The sequence below is a fragment of the Leucoraja erinacea genome, chromosome 26 (genome assembly GCF_028641065.1).
Source record: "Leucoraja erinacea ecotype New England chromosome 26, Leri_hhj_1, whole genome shotgun sequence".
Lineage (NCBI taxonomy): Eukaryota > Metazoa > Chordata > Chondrichthyes > Rajiformes > Rajidae > Leucoraja > Leucoraja erinaceus.
The window spans coordinates 23,726,097-23,742,289 of NC_073402.1; the positions used below are offsets into that span (position 1 = coordinate 23,726,097).

A 16,193-nucleotide genomic window follows, 5' to 3' on the forward strand; every position below is an offset into this window, starting at 1 on the left:
GGATAAAATAGGTCCAGGTAGGGTTAGTGGATATAAAATGGCCGGTCCAACAGCGTGGGCCGAAGGGCCAGTTTCTGTGAATTGCAGCCAGCAATGCCTGGTTTAGTTAAGACATTGCTCCATATCGAGCCGAGCTTTATCGGGAATGTTTACTAAGAAAACGCGAAGAACCTCCGGCGCTGTAAAGAAAGTGTCACATTTTCCCTTTTAGTCCCAGCCTCTCTAAAAGCACACCGAGTAAGTTCAATGTTAAAGAGTTTAAGGAGGAACTGCAGATGCCGGAAAATCGAAGGTATACAAAAGTGCTGGAGAAACTCAGCGGGTGCAGCAGCATCTATGGAGCGAAGGAAATAGGCAACGTTTCACGTTCCTTCGCTCCATAGATGCTGCTGCTGCACCCGCTGAGTTTCTCCAGCACTTTTGTCCAGTTCAATGTTAAACCGGGCACACCTGTTACATGGTCTCGACTTCACATTTAAATAACTCATTTATTGCCACGAGGTTTACAACCATTCCGCCTCAGTTTGCGTCTGTTTGCCCAGTTCCCTCCCTCTCTTGTTTAACTTGCAGATAGTGGACAGTGAGTGGGTGTAGCCCCGCGCTGTGTGTGGTCTGAGCTCCCGGTGTGTTGCACCTGTCCTCCCGTCCGCTCGTCCGAAGAAAAGAAGAGTTGATCACCGTCCAAAGGGTCTGTTGAAACCTCCGCCATGCCCAGGAGGGCTTCTGTGCAGAAGTCGACCGCGAAACTGTTCTCCATATGTGAGAGCAGCTTGGAGGAATGCGACGGGGAAGGGGAATGGGGCGAGAAGCAGATGGGAGGAGAGGAGATGATGCGAGGAGCAGAAGGAACTGCCAGTCAGCCAGTGGGAACGCTACGGTAACGAGTCATTTCATGCCCGGGTACTTCTCTGCTCAGCTGGGAAAGGGGGATTCCGACCCGTTAAAGTGCCAAGATCGCCCAGGTTAATTATGTGACGTGACTCAAATATAGCACGTCAATGCTGACTGCAATCCAGATGACAAATTGGAACCCAAGGAGGGAGATGTAGGTTGCCTTGGGAAATCACTAAAAGCCGGGACAGGCAGCACCTCTGGATAGAAGGAATGGGTGACGTTTCGGGTCGAGACCCTTCTTCAGACTGAGAGTCGGGGGGGAGGGAGACACAGAGATAAGGAAGGGTAACGTATCCGTAGATGCTGCCTGTCCCATAGAAAACATAGAAACGTAGAAACATAGAAAATATGTGCAGGAGGATGCCATTTGGCCTTTCGAGCCTGCATCGCCATTCATTGTGATCATGGTTGATCATCCACAATCAGTAGCCCGTGCTGCTTTCTCCCCATGTCCTTTAATTCCACTAGCCCCTAAAGCTCTATCTAATAATAATAATAATAAATGTTATTTATGGGCGCCTTTCAAGAGTCCCAAGGACTCCTTACAAAAAATTAGCAAGTAGAGGAAAAACATGTAAGGGAATGAAATAAATAGTAGAGACATGACTAGTATACAAATTAAAGACAGAATTCAGTTCAAAACACAATATGAGGCAATTCAAGCACAGATGAAAAGGGAGGGGGACGAGGGGCTAAGGATAGGCAGAGGTGAAGAGATGGGTCTTGAGGCAGGACCGGAAGATAGTGAGGGACACGGAATTGCAGATCAGTTGGGGGAGGGAGTTCCAGAGCCTGGGGGCTGCCCTGGAGAAGGCTCTGTCCCCAAAACTGCGGAGGTTGGACTTGTGGATGGAGAGGAGACCGGCTGATGTGGATCTGAGGGACCGTGAGGGTTGGTAGGGGGAGAGTATCTAACTCTTTTGAATTAATCCAGTGAATTGGCCTCTACCTACTGTGGTAGAGAATTCCACAAATTCACAACTCTCTGGGTGTAAACGTTTTTTCTCATTTCAGTTTTACATGGCCTCCCCTTTATTCTTGGACTGTGGCTCTTGGTTCTGGACTCCCAAAATATTGGGATTTTTTTTCCTGCATCTAACTTGTCCAGTCCTTTTCTAATTTTATATGTTTCTATAAGATTCCCTCTCATTCTTCTAAATTCCTGTAATTACAAGCCCAGTCTTTCCAATCTTTCCTCACATGACCATCTCGCCACCCTAGGGATTAACTCTGTGAACCTGCGCTGTACTGCCTCAATAACAAGGAAGTCCTTCCTCAAATTAGGAGACCAAAACTGCACACAATACTCCAGATGTGGTCTCACCAGGGCCCTGTACAACTGCAGAAAGACCTCTTTATTCCTATACTCAAATCCTCTCATTATGAAGGCCAACATGCCATTAGCTTTCTTCACTGCCTGCTGTACCTGCATGTTTACTTTCAATGACTGGTGTACAAGGACACCCAGGTCTCGTTGCACTTCCCCTTTTCCTAATCTGACACCATTGAGATAATAATCTGTCTCCTTGTTCTTGCCGCCATAGAGGATCACCTCACATTTATCTACATTATACTGCATCTGCCATGTATCTGCCCACTCACTCAACCTGTCCAAGTCACCCTACAACCTCCTAGCATCCTCTTTGCAGTTCACACTGCCACCCAGCTTTGTGTCGTCTGCAAAATTTGCTGGTATTACTTTTAATCCCATCAACTAAATAATTAATATATATTATGAATAGTTGCGGCCCCAGAGAGTTGTGAATCTGTGGGATTCTGCCACAGGAGGCAGTGGAGGACAAATTCGCTGGATGTATTCGAGAGAGTTGGATGTGGCCTTTAGGACTAACGGAACCAAGGAATATGGGGAAAAAGCAGGAACGGGATACTGATTCTGGATGATCGGCCATGACCATATGGCTCAGAGGGCCGAATGGCCTATTCCTGCACCTATTTTGTATGTATCTATATGCTTTGAGTACTCTTTCATGTAGTGCCTTCTTATTGATAACAATTCATTATGTTTCGTTATACATATTATTTTTTAATCTGCATTTGGCCTCCTATTCCTTGGCCAATTATGTTATGTTCAAGTTATCCACACTCGTCAGTAAAAAAAAAATCTCCATCCATTCAATCAAACACCTTTGTTAAGCTGAGACACTGGAAACTGCATTTGGTGAAATCTTTGGTTTAGTTTAGAGATACAGCATGGAAACACGCCTTTCCATGGGATGGAACGTTTTAAGATTTTTTTTTCCATTTTGTTTCATTCAGGTATTTTGAATGGAGCCGGAGGAACCCGACGTCTGAGAGTTTGCAACAAAATCATTTGGAGCCTTCACCTGGAATGACTAAATCAATGGAGTCGGAGGATGTTTCTGGAGGGAACTCATTTATAAAATCAGAGGTGAGGAAATTGGACAATAGATGAATAAAGCTGCAGTCTCAATGGGCAAAGAGGATTTTTTTTGGACCCCAAAGAAAATGCCTTTTTAAAATTGCTGCAGATTTGGCTCCTTTAGAAGAGGTCTTGGAGGAGTAAATTCATGCACCATCTGTGTCTCATCCCACCCTCAACTAGGCCCAGGAGATGACCATCTGTCCTGTGAGGCTGGTGATGACTTTCAATGCAGGTCTGACTGGTGCAGACATTCACCTTTAACAATGGAGTTTGTTGGCCATGGGTCTCTGTCAGAATGTTTATGAATTCTAGTCCCACCATGAACTTGAAATATTAACTCTGTTTTGCTTGGTCAAGAGGTAAAACAGTACATGCAGGAACACTCAGCGGGTCGGGCATCATCTATGCAGAGAGGAGCAAGTAAATAGTTTTAGTTGAACTGAGAATATCTCATCATAAGAGATATCTCTTATGATCCGCTTTCAATACCATCGTTCCTGTAAAGTTGATACACACTTTACAGGAACTGGGGGTCAACTCATCTCTATGTAAATGGATCTATAGCTTTCTATGTGACAGAAAACAGGTGGTAAAAATTGGTAACCATGTCTCACTGGCTAGGTTCCTGAACATCGGCGCCCCCCAGGGTTGCGTTTTATCACCTCTTCTGTACTCTGTATACACACATTTTTGCTGTTCACACTCTGACTCTGTCTTGTTATTTAAGTTTGCAGATGACACATCTGTGGCAGGTCTTATTACTAATAACATCAAAACCGTTTACCGTAGTGAAGTAGAGGAGCTAGTAAGATGGTGTGAGAACAACAACCTCATACTTAACATCTCAAAAACTAAGGAGCTGGTTGTTGATTTCAGAAAGAGGGCCACCCCCCTCCTCCCTCTCTTCATCAATGGAGAGGTGGTTGAGAGGGTCACCTGCTTTAAGTTCCTCGGGACCACCATACATCAATCCCTATCATGGGAGCTCAACACCAGTCTCATAATCAGTAAGTGCCACCAGCGACTCTACTTCCTGCGGCAGCTTAAAAAATTCAGGGTCGGTCGACCAGCCATGACCCACTTCTATAGGTCTACCATAGAAAGCATACTCACATTCTCTATGTTGTTTAAGAGGGAACTGCAGATGCTGGAGAATCGAAGGTTACACAGAAAAGCTGGAGAAACTCAGCGGGTTTCAGTCTGAAGAAGGGTTTCGGCCCGAAACGTTGCCTATTTCCTTCGCTCCATAGATGCTGCTGCACCCGCTGAGTTTCTCCAGCTTTTCTGTGTAACCTCACATTCTCTATGCTTGTCTGGTATGGTCACACAACCTCGCAGGATAAGATTCGGCTGGAGAGAATAGTGCGCCGAGCTTCTAAGATCATCGGTTGCAGCAGACTTCCCTCAGTGACATCACTTTACTCAACAAGACTCACCAGAAAGGCCAAAAAAATCATAGCAGATCACTTTCACCCGGCACATTACCTCTTTAATCTCCTCCCATCAGGAAGGAGATATAGAAGCATTAAAAGTAAAACATCTCGCTTCAGAGTCAGCACCTACCTCCAAGCCATCAGATATTTGAATTTGCACTAATCACTTTGCACTTTCTTTTGCACTTGCACTTATGCTTAATATGACGCTGCTGGGTACTGTCCTTCCTGTATATATTGTCCTTCGTACGGTATTGTCTGTATTATTTATTGTGGTGTATGTGGTGGTTATATTGTACTGTATTGTATCTGTCTGAGAGCGAACCAAGACGCATTCATATCAACTTGTTGACATGGCAATAAATTTCTTGAATCTTCTTGAATCTTCTATCATTGACCTGAAGCAATGACTCGGTTTCTCTCCCCACTGGGACTAGATGCAGTACCTCGGGAGTGCTCCACTGCTGGAGGTGCTGTTGTTGGAGGTCACAGTGTATCTGTACTCTGTGGATGGCTTGAAAGTAAACATGTATTGTCTTCCACTGACTGGTTTGCACACAAACTGTTTCACTGTATCTCAGTATATGTACCAACTTTGAACTAACTTTGATCAGTTGAAACTCCAAAGTCTCTTTGGCCCCACAAGAGGTCTGTTAGTTGGAGAGAGAGTAACAAATGGGAAGGGTTGATGAGAAATGGAAAGTAGAAACCAGAGAGTTCTCCTTGACGAAAACCAATAAACATTATCTTTTTTAAACCCATCTCCAACCCAATGGTGTCCAATACAGTTTGGAATGATTCTGTACTAGCTGGAGGCTGTAGATATTCACAACTCCAGAGGATAACCTGTTTCATATAAGGGAGCACGTGAAACTGTCCTCCTCCCAGTCTGGGTTGAAACACTTCACAGCACCTTTGTTACTTCAGCCTCTCTAATGGACTGTATGTTGTATTTAAGTTATTATCCCTCCACAACTCCCTGGTTAACTCATCCTTTCCCACCCAAACAATCCCCTCCGCAGATACCTTCCCCTGCTATACCTCCTCCATCAACTCTGTCCAGGGACCCTGACAGTCCTTTCAAGTTAGGCGAGGTTAACTTGCACCTCCTCCAACCTCATCTACTGTAGCCATTGTTCAAGGTGTGGACTCTTATACCTCGGTGAGACCAAACATAGACTAGGCGATTGTTTCGCTGACCACCTTCACTCAGTCCGCCTGGGCCTACTTGATCTCCTGGTTGCCAAACACTTTAATATCCCTTCCCAGTCCCACACTGATCTTTTTGTCCATGGGCTTTCTCCATTGTCAGAGTGAGGCCAAATGCAAATTGGAGGAGCACCATCTTATATTTCGCTTGGGCAGCTTACAACCTAGCAGTTTGAAATTTGATCTCTCTAACTTCAAGTAACCCTTGCATTCTGTCACTCCCCACCCAAGTTGCTGTACCAGGTTCAAAGCCGTCTTGTTGAGTCTCATTGTCTATAACTCATTTTCACCTAGGCCACAGCCAACAATGGCCTGTTCCCTTCATCATTGTTACTTTTTTTGCATATCTTTCATTAATTTGTTCTATATCTCTCTACATCACTGTCTCTATCTCGTTTCCCTTTCCCCTGACTCTCAGTCTGAAGAAGGGTCTCAACTCGAAACGTCATCTATCGCTTTTCTCCAGCGATGCCATCTGACTTGTTGAGTTACTCCAACATTTTGTGATCTCTAATTTTTGAACCTGATTTTGCATCTTGCACTGAACCACTAGATGTCGCCCTAAATCTTTATTATGTATCAGTATATGATCTGCCTCAGCACAAGTTGTACTTTCCAGTGTCTTCAACGTGGGGGGAAAAAACACTATTTAGTTTTAGTTTAGAAATACAGCACAGAAACAGGCCCTTTGGCCCACTGGGTCCACGCCTAGCAGCGATCCCTGCACATCAACACTAACCTACACACAGTAGGGACATTTTTTACATTTACCAAGCCAATTTACCTACATACCTGTACGTCTTTGGAGTGTGGGAGAAAACCGAAGATTTCGGAGAAAGCCCTTGCAGTTCATGGAGCGAACGTACAAACTCCGTACATACAGCATCGTATAGTCTGGATTGAACCCAGGTCTCCGGCGCTGTAAGGCAGCAACTCTACCCCTGTGCCATCCTGCCGCCCTTATTTAAGAAAACCAAATTGGCATGTACGTTTGAAGAGAGGATATATAGGACATGCTGGAAACACTCAGTAGATCGGACATCATGAACGTGTGGCCACTATAGACGAAGGATGTACACTGGGTTTAAACGCATGTGTAGGGTCACAGGGATCGTGTTCTTGAAGGACGTTACAGAAAAAGCAAGAGATTCAAAAATGTGAAACAGAACTTTGCAGTGGTGCAGCAGTAGAGTTGCTGCCTTGCAGCATCGGATACCCGGGTTTGAACCTGTCCACAGGTGCTGTCTGTACGGAGTTTGTATGCTCTCCCCATGACCTGCATGGGTTTTCTCAGGGTGCTCCGATTTCCTCCCACACTCCAAAGACGTGCAGGTTTGTAGGTTAATTGGCTTTTGGTAAAACTGTAAATTGTCCCTCGATGTGTGTGTAGGATAGTGTTAGTCTGTGGGGATCGTTGCTCAGCGTGGACTCGGTGGTTCGAATGGCCTGTTTCCGTGCTTTCTGTAAACTAAACCAAACTAAATTGAAGTAGGTACACAAAAAAGCTGGAGAAACTCAGCGGGTGCAGCAGCATCTATGGAGCGAAGGAAATAGGCAAAGTTTCGGGCCGAAACCCTTCTTCAGACTGTGGGGGGGCGGGGAGAAGAAAGGAAAAAGGAGGAGGAGCCCGAAGGCTGGGGGATGAGAGGAGACAGCAGGAGGGCTGAGGAAGGGGAGGAGACAGCAAGGACTAACAAAATTGTGAGAAATCAATGTTCAAAGATTGAATTGATGTACTTCAAAATTGAAGTGGTGTTAGAATGGGAACCAATCTAGGTTGGTGGATGAATGTTTGTGGAATTTGGAGTTGCACAGCAAATGGGCCCTTTGGACCTGCCGACAACGTGTCACATCCGAGCTGGACCAATGCGCCTGCATCTGGCCCTTATCTGTCTAAACCTTTCCTATTCATGTACCTGTCCATGGATGACAGCTTTTTGGATCAGCTTGTGTTGCTCGAGGGTGAAATGTCAGGCCGGCAAGGAATGAACTGGATGGGCCCTGATCCATGGTAACAAAAGCAGGAACGTGGATTTTGGCAACGGATGAGCAGGAGCTGGATTGTAATCTATCAATGTTGCAGGGGTGGAAACATGATCTGTTTATGCAGCGCTGTAATTGAGCACTTGTCAATTCGTGCATCAGTTAATATCTCCACACCCTAACTTTGGATTGTCACGCCAACTTGCTGAAGAAACCAATTACCGCTTATAATTATAATTATGAAATATGATGCAATTCGGGCAATAACAGGAGCATTCAATGGTGATTAATGGGCGATGGAGATGTAATGCTGACAGATATCATTCTAATTCATACACGGGAGCACTAATGGTCGCTCGTTGATACATGTTCCTACGGTCTGGAAGGTGTATATGCTTTTGTGTGGACAGACATGGAAGTGGACTATAAATGAGGTCCAAGCTGTTTGATAAGATGGATGAACTACCATCTACCTCTTTGGTGACCCTCTGACTATCCTTGATCAGTCTTTGCTAGCTTTACCTTGCACTAAACGTTATTCCCTTATCACATATCTATACATGGTAAATGACTCAATTGTAATCATGTATTGACTTTCTGCTGAGGATAGCATGTAACAAAATCTAATGAAATAAGACAATAAACTAAATTGAAATGAGGCTAGAGTTTGGCAAATTGAGTCAGGCCTCAAATAATGGCTTCACAAGGCAAAACACAAAGTGCTGGGGAAACTCAGTGGGTCGGACAGCATCTGAGGAGGGAATGGACAGGTGATGTCTCGGGTTGGGAGCCTTCTTCACAAGTGTTCAATTAAATAATTTGGCAGAACAAACCAACCTTCCATCTCCTAATGTTGTAGGAAGGAACTGCAGATGCTGGTTTAAACCAAAGTTAGACACAAAATGCTGGAGTAACTCGGCAGGACAGGCAGCATCCCTGGATAGAAGAAATTGGTGACGTTTCGGTCTGAAGAACCGTCGCGACCCGAAATGTCACCCATTCCTTCTATCCAGAGATCTTCTCGCTCCTAACTTACTCCTTTGCCCAAAATTCTGTTGCTTTACGACTAACTCCTTGCATGGTATGTCCCCAATTCTGTCTAATTCTCCTGTAAAGCACTTTGGGAGAAATTAGTTGTAAAGAGGCAAGTTGATATTTTGCTATTATGATCACCTAATGCATGGGAAAATGAGATTTGAATTTTCCCTTTCTGAACGTTCCATTGCACTTTCCAGTCAATTAAATACTTTTGATTTGTAGCCAAGATTATCACATTGGAAATATGGCAGTCAATGTTGCACACAAGTTCACACAACAAAAATGAGATTTGCACGTTCCCAGAGGGTGCAGGTGGTTGCCGGAGCTTGCAGGTAGTGGAAGCAGGTAGGGAGACTGACAAAAACCTCCGGGAACTGCACAGAAACCTTGGGTGGGGTGCAAAGTCTCCAGAGGTTTCCGTTCAGGTTTCCTAAGTGGGACAGGGGCATAACAGAAACTGGCCATTCGGTCCATTATGCCCATGCTGACGTATGGGACAAAACAGCCCGCAAGGGCATTAAACGCATTCTAAGATTTGCTATGCCCCATTGATAAGTCTGCATTTGTTCCTTGTGTCGAGAGTTATTGATCAATAGCGCCTCAATTGCAAGTGGAATCTATTATCTGATGAATGTTTGCCTTGGATCAATTTTCCATTTACTGCTGATCTATAGCTGGGAGTAGAATTTGTTGTCTGTACTGTTGTGTGTACTGAATGAAGAATGTTGGAATAAACAGCACTTCTAAAATCCAGTTCCATTGGAGTCAAAGAATAAACTTCAGAAACAGACTTCATCTTGTCTTTAAAAGGTTTCCCATTAATTTATACACGAGAGGGCAAATTTGTACCACTACAATTAAGTCAGAAAGGTGTCATGTTTATTCTCCATTCCAAATGGTTAGGCATACGGAGGCACAATATATTTGAGTTTATATTTAAAAGGGTAATTCAGAAACATATTTTTCAGAGTATAGATCTTCTTCTTCTTGCGTAAGGCGTGCACAGCCTAAAGCTGTAGGACAACTTGTTCTATTTGATTGCATTCGTCGAAACAGGGCGGGCCATGTGAAGGTTGCAATCTCCCACCCCCAGAGTATAGATGAAATCTGGTAAACCCTCTGCAATAAGGAATTAGATGCCGAGGGTTAATTTAAGCTTTTGACCCAGAGATTTTTATTTTATGGATGATATACAATTCAATCCTATTAACTCCTTATCTATTGATCTAATAAAGTGCTGAGAGAGGAGAGGGTACTGTAATTTGTTCATATCCACACCAAGAAACAACTTGGGGGAGGATTTCATCCCTATGCCTAGAATCTTTTTCTTAGTTATCCACCGCCAATTCTCTCCTCGTATCTCCGTGGTTTCATTTTGTAAGACCTTAGTTTCTGAAACAGTTGTTTCACTTTTAAGAGTGCAAATTTCTATTGTGCTCTAATCTGTTTATGTCAAACTTGCCCTTTTTTAGTCTTTAGTTTAGAGATTTAGCGCAAAAACAGGCCATTCAGCCCATTGAGTGTGCCGACCAGTGATCGCCCCACACCATAGCACTGTTGTACACTCTACGGACAATGTACAATTTATAGATGCCAACTAACCTACAAACCTGTACGTCTTTGGAGTGTGTGATAAAACCGGAGCACCTGGAGAAAACCCAAATGGTCATGGGGAGAACGTATAATCTCCCTACATACAACACCCATAGTCAGGTTCAAATCCAGGTCTCTGGTGCTGCAAGGCGGAAACTCTGTCACAGTGCTGCTCTAAATTATCCAATAGTCCAAATTACCAACTGTACCCTTTCTCAATGTGCAATGTGCGATCTAAAATAGCCTTGTCCCATTGCAAATTTGACTAAAATGAGGTTCCGTTATGATAACTGTATTACTCCTGTTACTTAAAACAGTGATTTCCAGATTCATGCCATGCCCAAGTCTATTCTCGTCTACCCTCAATTTTCAACCATCCTCTAGGTAGTGTCATAATTCAGGACAAAGCAGCTTGCTTAATTTGTACACCATTTATCATTGGTTGTGTACATCTCCCTACATACTTATGTTTAAATCTATCATGTGTTGTTTAATTTAATGTATGGCTGTATGGCGATCACACTGTGCCATCTGGCACATGTGACAAATAAATGTATCTTGGCTTGTATCTTCAACACTGGAATGCAACAGTCTGTAATAGATTTCTTCAGTCAGCACTTCCCAAACTGAAAGCTTCCACCACCTAGAATGACAATGTTGGTGTGCACACAAGAATGTTACTGCCAAGTGCAGGTTTCTCTCTAAGTTGGACTGCATCCAGAAATCCCCATTCCTTTGTTAATGCTGGGTCAGAACCTAGGGACTTGTCAACTATTGGTATGATGGCAATAATTTCACAATACTAACAACAACAACAACAGAGAAAGGAAAAAAATCTGCTCACAGTCATTTGCTCAATAACTTCTGGCCATTTACCAATGTCCACATCGCATCAATTAATAATATAAACACTTGCTCCTGTATTTAAAACTGAAATTCTTTGCATATGTACATACCAATATATGAATAATGTTATTATGTATATGTGCAAGATTGGATTATTGTATTCCTTGGAATTCTCTGTCATTCATTATGATTATGACTGATCTTATTGCAACATCACCTCTACGTTCCTGCCTACTCCCAGTAGCCTTTCACCCCCTTATCAATAATCTATTTATCTCTGCCTTCAAAATATTTAAAGACTCGGGTTCAACAGCACTGAGAAAGCAAATTCCAAAGGCATTATTCTCGCAAAGATATTTGCCTCGCATTTCCACAATGATGTGGTTTCTCTTTAAGTTTGACCCCAACTTTAACTTTTTTGGTTAACTTAGATAGTGGGTTTTCTCCTTGGAATTGAATGTATTTGCGTTCTGAAAGATCGCTCAAAGTCAGTCGCTGCACTCTGGCTGGCTGCTCACCACCTAATTTGCCAGTTCACTTTAGCAAACTCTCCCTTCTTGTCTTCGTGACTGCCTATATTTAAGTTTAAAATATTAGCGTTGGACCCATCTTTCTATGCCTCAAACTGAATGTAAAATTCTCGTACTTGAAGCACAATAACTGCCCCTGGGTGTAGCCTTCATTGTGCGACTAACAATCTTATCTTGTTGCACCCTTTTGTTTATAACCTGCTATTTTGAGCTCCGAATACTTCTTTCCTGATCCAATTATTTACCATGCCAGCAGCATAAATCAAAAGAAAGTTCAAGAAAATCAGAGTAGGATCAGATCACCTCACCCATCAATTTATTTTCTCAAACCCCTCAGATCACCCACATTATTGCCATAGAGGGAGTGCAGAGAAGGTTCACCAGACTGATTCCTGGGATGTCAGGCCCTTGAATGGGGATCAGGGGTATGGAGAGAAGGCAGACGGGATACTGAGTTGGATTGATCAGCCATGATCATATTGAATGCGGTGCTGTCTTATGAAGAAAGACTGGATAGACTTGGTTTATACTCTCTAGAATTTAGGAGATTGAGAGGGGATCTTATAGAAACTTACAAAATTCTTAAGGGGGAACGTTGGGACAGGCTAGATGCAGGAAGATTGCTCCCGATGTTGGGGAAGTCCAGGACAAGGGTCACAGCTTAAGGATAAGGGGAAAATCCTTTAAAACCGAGATGAGAAGAACTTTTTTCACACAGAGAGTGGTGAATCTCTGGAACTCTCTGCCACAGAGGGTAGTCGAGGCCAGCTCATTGGCTATATTTAAGAGGGAGTTAGATGTGGCCCTTGTGGCTGAGGGGATCGGAGGGTATGGAGAGAAGGCAGGTACGGGATACTGAGTTGGATGATCAGCCATGATCATATTGAATGGCGGTGCAGGCACGAAGGGCCGAATGGCCTACTCCTGCACCTAATTTCTATGTTTCTATGTTTGTCTTCAAAGATAGTTATTAAAATCTATGCCTTTCACTATAGCGGGTTTTTTTTAAATCTGTACTTTTTTTTGTCGCTGTAACCCTACATATTGCACTTTGGTTCCCTTTCTCTTTTTGCACTACCTATCGGATGCATGGTATGATCTGCCTGCAAATCACATAAAACAACATTTTTCACTGTATTTTAGTGCATGTGACAATTAACCAAGACAGATACCAATCTATTAGTTCCTGATCTGATGTCTCCTTAGTGTCAAATGCTAATGATCCATTGCCTTCAAATATTTTAACACTTAACAACTTTAAGTTGTTCTTGAAATAATTCTTGAATGGGGTGGCGCAGCGGTAGAGTTGCTGTCTTACAGCTGCAGAGACCCTGGTTCGATCCTGACTACAGGTGCTGTCTGTACTGGGTTTATGTCCTTCCCGTAACCGCATAAGTTTTCCCCGGCTGCTCCGGTTTCCTCCCACACTTCACAGGCGTAAAGGTTTGTAGCTTAATTGGCTTTGATAAAGATTGTAAATTGTCCCCGCTGTCTGTGTACGATAGTGCTCGTGTACGGAGATCGCTGGTCGGTGCAGAGTCGGCAGACCGAAGGGCCTGTTTCCGCGCTGTATTAAATGGTGACCAGTCTTCGTAAATCAGGAAGAGCTAACACCCTTGGGTGGAAACCCATCAGGCCTCTAAACAAATAACTGGAAGCCAGGAAGCTTTGGGAGCTGTTCCATGCTGACGTAAGAAAACAAGCTGTTGATATGAGCCTTTGCCATGCTACAGGATGTATTAAAAACTTTCAGCATTATTATGTTCAGCTAATCGCCAGATGGATATGCTTCAGGGCAGTCTCATCAATATAGTTCACTTGAAGGGTTTACACACAAACAAGTCTCTTCAGATTCACAAAGGGACGATTCATTGTCATAGACTAAATCTCCTGCTTCATTGTCATTGGGTGACAGGTGATTGCTTAAAGAATAGGAGCCAACAAACTAAAGCTTCACCATTAAGAGTGGCTCATCTTACAGAAATGCTCCAATTAATAGTTCCGCTGTCTTCAATGAAAGTTGATCAGTTTTTATTTCCCATTCCTCCTCCCCATCTGCTTTTCCCAGGTCAAATCAATCATCACCTATTTGTTTGCAACTAAACAAGGCCCAGACCTCCCTCTCTATATGCCTTGCTCACTTACCTGAATCTCTTACTTTGGAATGCTAACACTGTCATGTAAGCTGCCAGGGGAAGATTTATTAAACCTATTCTGACAGATGAATCTCTAAGGTAGACACAAAATGCTGAAGTAACTCAGTGGGACAGGCAGCACCACAGGAGAGAATGAATGGTTGATGTTTCGGGTCGAGACCATTCTTCAGAATACTAACAACAGCAGAGACTGCGGAGGTCTCAATAGGCCCCGACCATGGGTGAACAAGAAGAAGTTTGTTCCTTCCCTCACAGTGGGAACCATTGTGGGGGGGATGTTTTTATGTTTAATGTCAAATTCTTCTTTAATGTTGTGTTGGATTATTAGTGTGCTGCAATGTCAACTAGAATTTCACTACACCAATTGGTGTATGTGACAATAATTGAACCTTTGAAAGATATTGAGCCCGTCATTTGCTCAATTGCTGCTGGCCTTTTAGCAATGTCCATATCACATGAATGAATAATTTAAAAACATTTCCTCATGAGTTTCCAACTAATTTCTTTGCATGGGTACATGCTTACATTTGAATAATATGTATGCAAGGTCAGATCGTTCTATTCCTTGTAACTGTTCCATCATTCAATACGATTATGATCGATCTACTTGTAACATCCTCTCTACATTCCTCCATACTCCCGATTGCCTTATTGATAGGCCTCGCCTACCCAAACTGATGTTTGTTATCACCAACTGTTTTTGTTTAACCACAGATAGTTGGTTCTCCTCTAGGAATCTTTCTTTTTAAATGAAATCTTTCCAATATCTGCATCTGAAAGCCTGCCACTGCATTTTGACTGAGCGCTCACTTCATCTAATTTGCCAGTTCACTTTAGTTTAGTTTGGAGATACAGCATGGAAACAGGTTTTTTTGGCCCACCGAGTGTGCGCCGACCAGCAATCCCTGGACACCAACACTAACCTACAAACTAGGCACAATTTACGATTTTACCGAAGTCAATTAACCTACAAACCTGTATGTCTGAAGTGTGGGAGGAAACGGGAGCACATAGGGAAAACCCACGTGGTCATGGGGTAAACGTACAAATCACGCACAGACAGTGGCCATAGTCAGGAATGAACCTGGGTCTCGCACTGTAAGACTGTAATTCTACCGCTGTGCCACCATGCCATCCAGTTAGTACTACTCTTATGCCTTCATGTTTGCCCATATTTTCGTTTGAAATATTAAGGGCCTGTCCCACCAGCATGCGACTGCATGAGGCGAGCGCGACCAAACGTGGTGGCTTGAGGCGTACGGCCCCGCGGGGCCGGTCCCACTTCCAACCGCGGAGCCATATGGAGCTGGTCCCGACATCATACTCACCAATCAGCTGGGCAGGAAGCAGGCCGACTGAATTTGGACGTCACACGGCGTCGGGCGGTTATGTCATCACGCAACGGCACGCCGGGCAGTGACGTCATCGCGCAATGCCACGCGCTAGGCGTACGCCGTCAAGACGCTGCGTAAGGTGTCCAGATGCTGCGTACGCCGTCGAGACGCTGCGTACGCCCGTCGAGGCGGTGCGCATGGCCTCAATGCGGCTGCGGGCCGACAGGCCGTTGCCGCGCGGGATTTTTGGACAGTGTCAGTTTTTCGGAGCCCTGCGCGATGTCGGGACCAGCTCCGCACAACTCCATACGGCTCCGGCGATCGAAGTGGGACCGGACCCGCGAGGCCGTACGGCTCAAGCGACCACGTTAGTTCGCGCTCGCCGCATGCAGTCGCATGCTCGTGGGACAAGCTCTTAAGTCTTGGACCCGTCCTATTCCTCAAACTAAGTGTAAAATTCAATCATAAGCAGCAGAAATAATTTGTTTATATTTTTCCCTCTTTGCTTTCCCACATTTAAAAATGAATCTCCTTCCTTACTGAATTCCGGCAAAAACATAGAAACATAGAAATTAGGTGCAGGAGTAGGCCATTCGGCCCCTTCGAGCCTGCACCGCCATTCAATATGATCATGGCTGATCATCCAACTCAGTATCCCGTACCTGCCTTCTCTCCATACCCCCTGATCCCCTTAGCCACAAGGGCCACATCTAACTCCCTCTTAAATATAGCCAATGAACTGGCCTCAACTACCCTCTGTGGCAGAGAGTTCC

At 44.1% G+C, this 16,193-nt stretch overlaps 1 protein-coding gene across 1 annotated transcript in view; it reads left to right on the plus strand.

Annotated features, from left to right (window-relative positions):
* Nucleotides 1-601: 601 nt before the first annotated feature.
* LOC129709831 (beta/gamma crystallin domain-containing protein 2-like) overlaps nt 602-16,193 on the plus strand; it is a 75,315-nt gene continuing 59,723 nt past the window's right edge. Inside the window, exons 1-2 of the mRNA XM_055656440.1 lie at nt 602-877; nt 3,172-3,304. Of these exons, the coding sequence (XP_055512415.1) occupies nt 708-877; nt 3,172-3,304 (303 nt within the window). The 5' untranslated portion in view covers nt 602-707. The remainder of the gene's footprint in view (nt 878-3,171; nt 3,305-16,193) is intronic.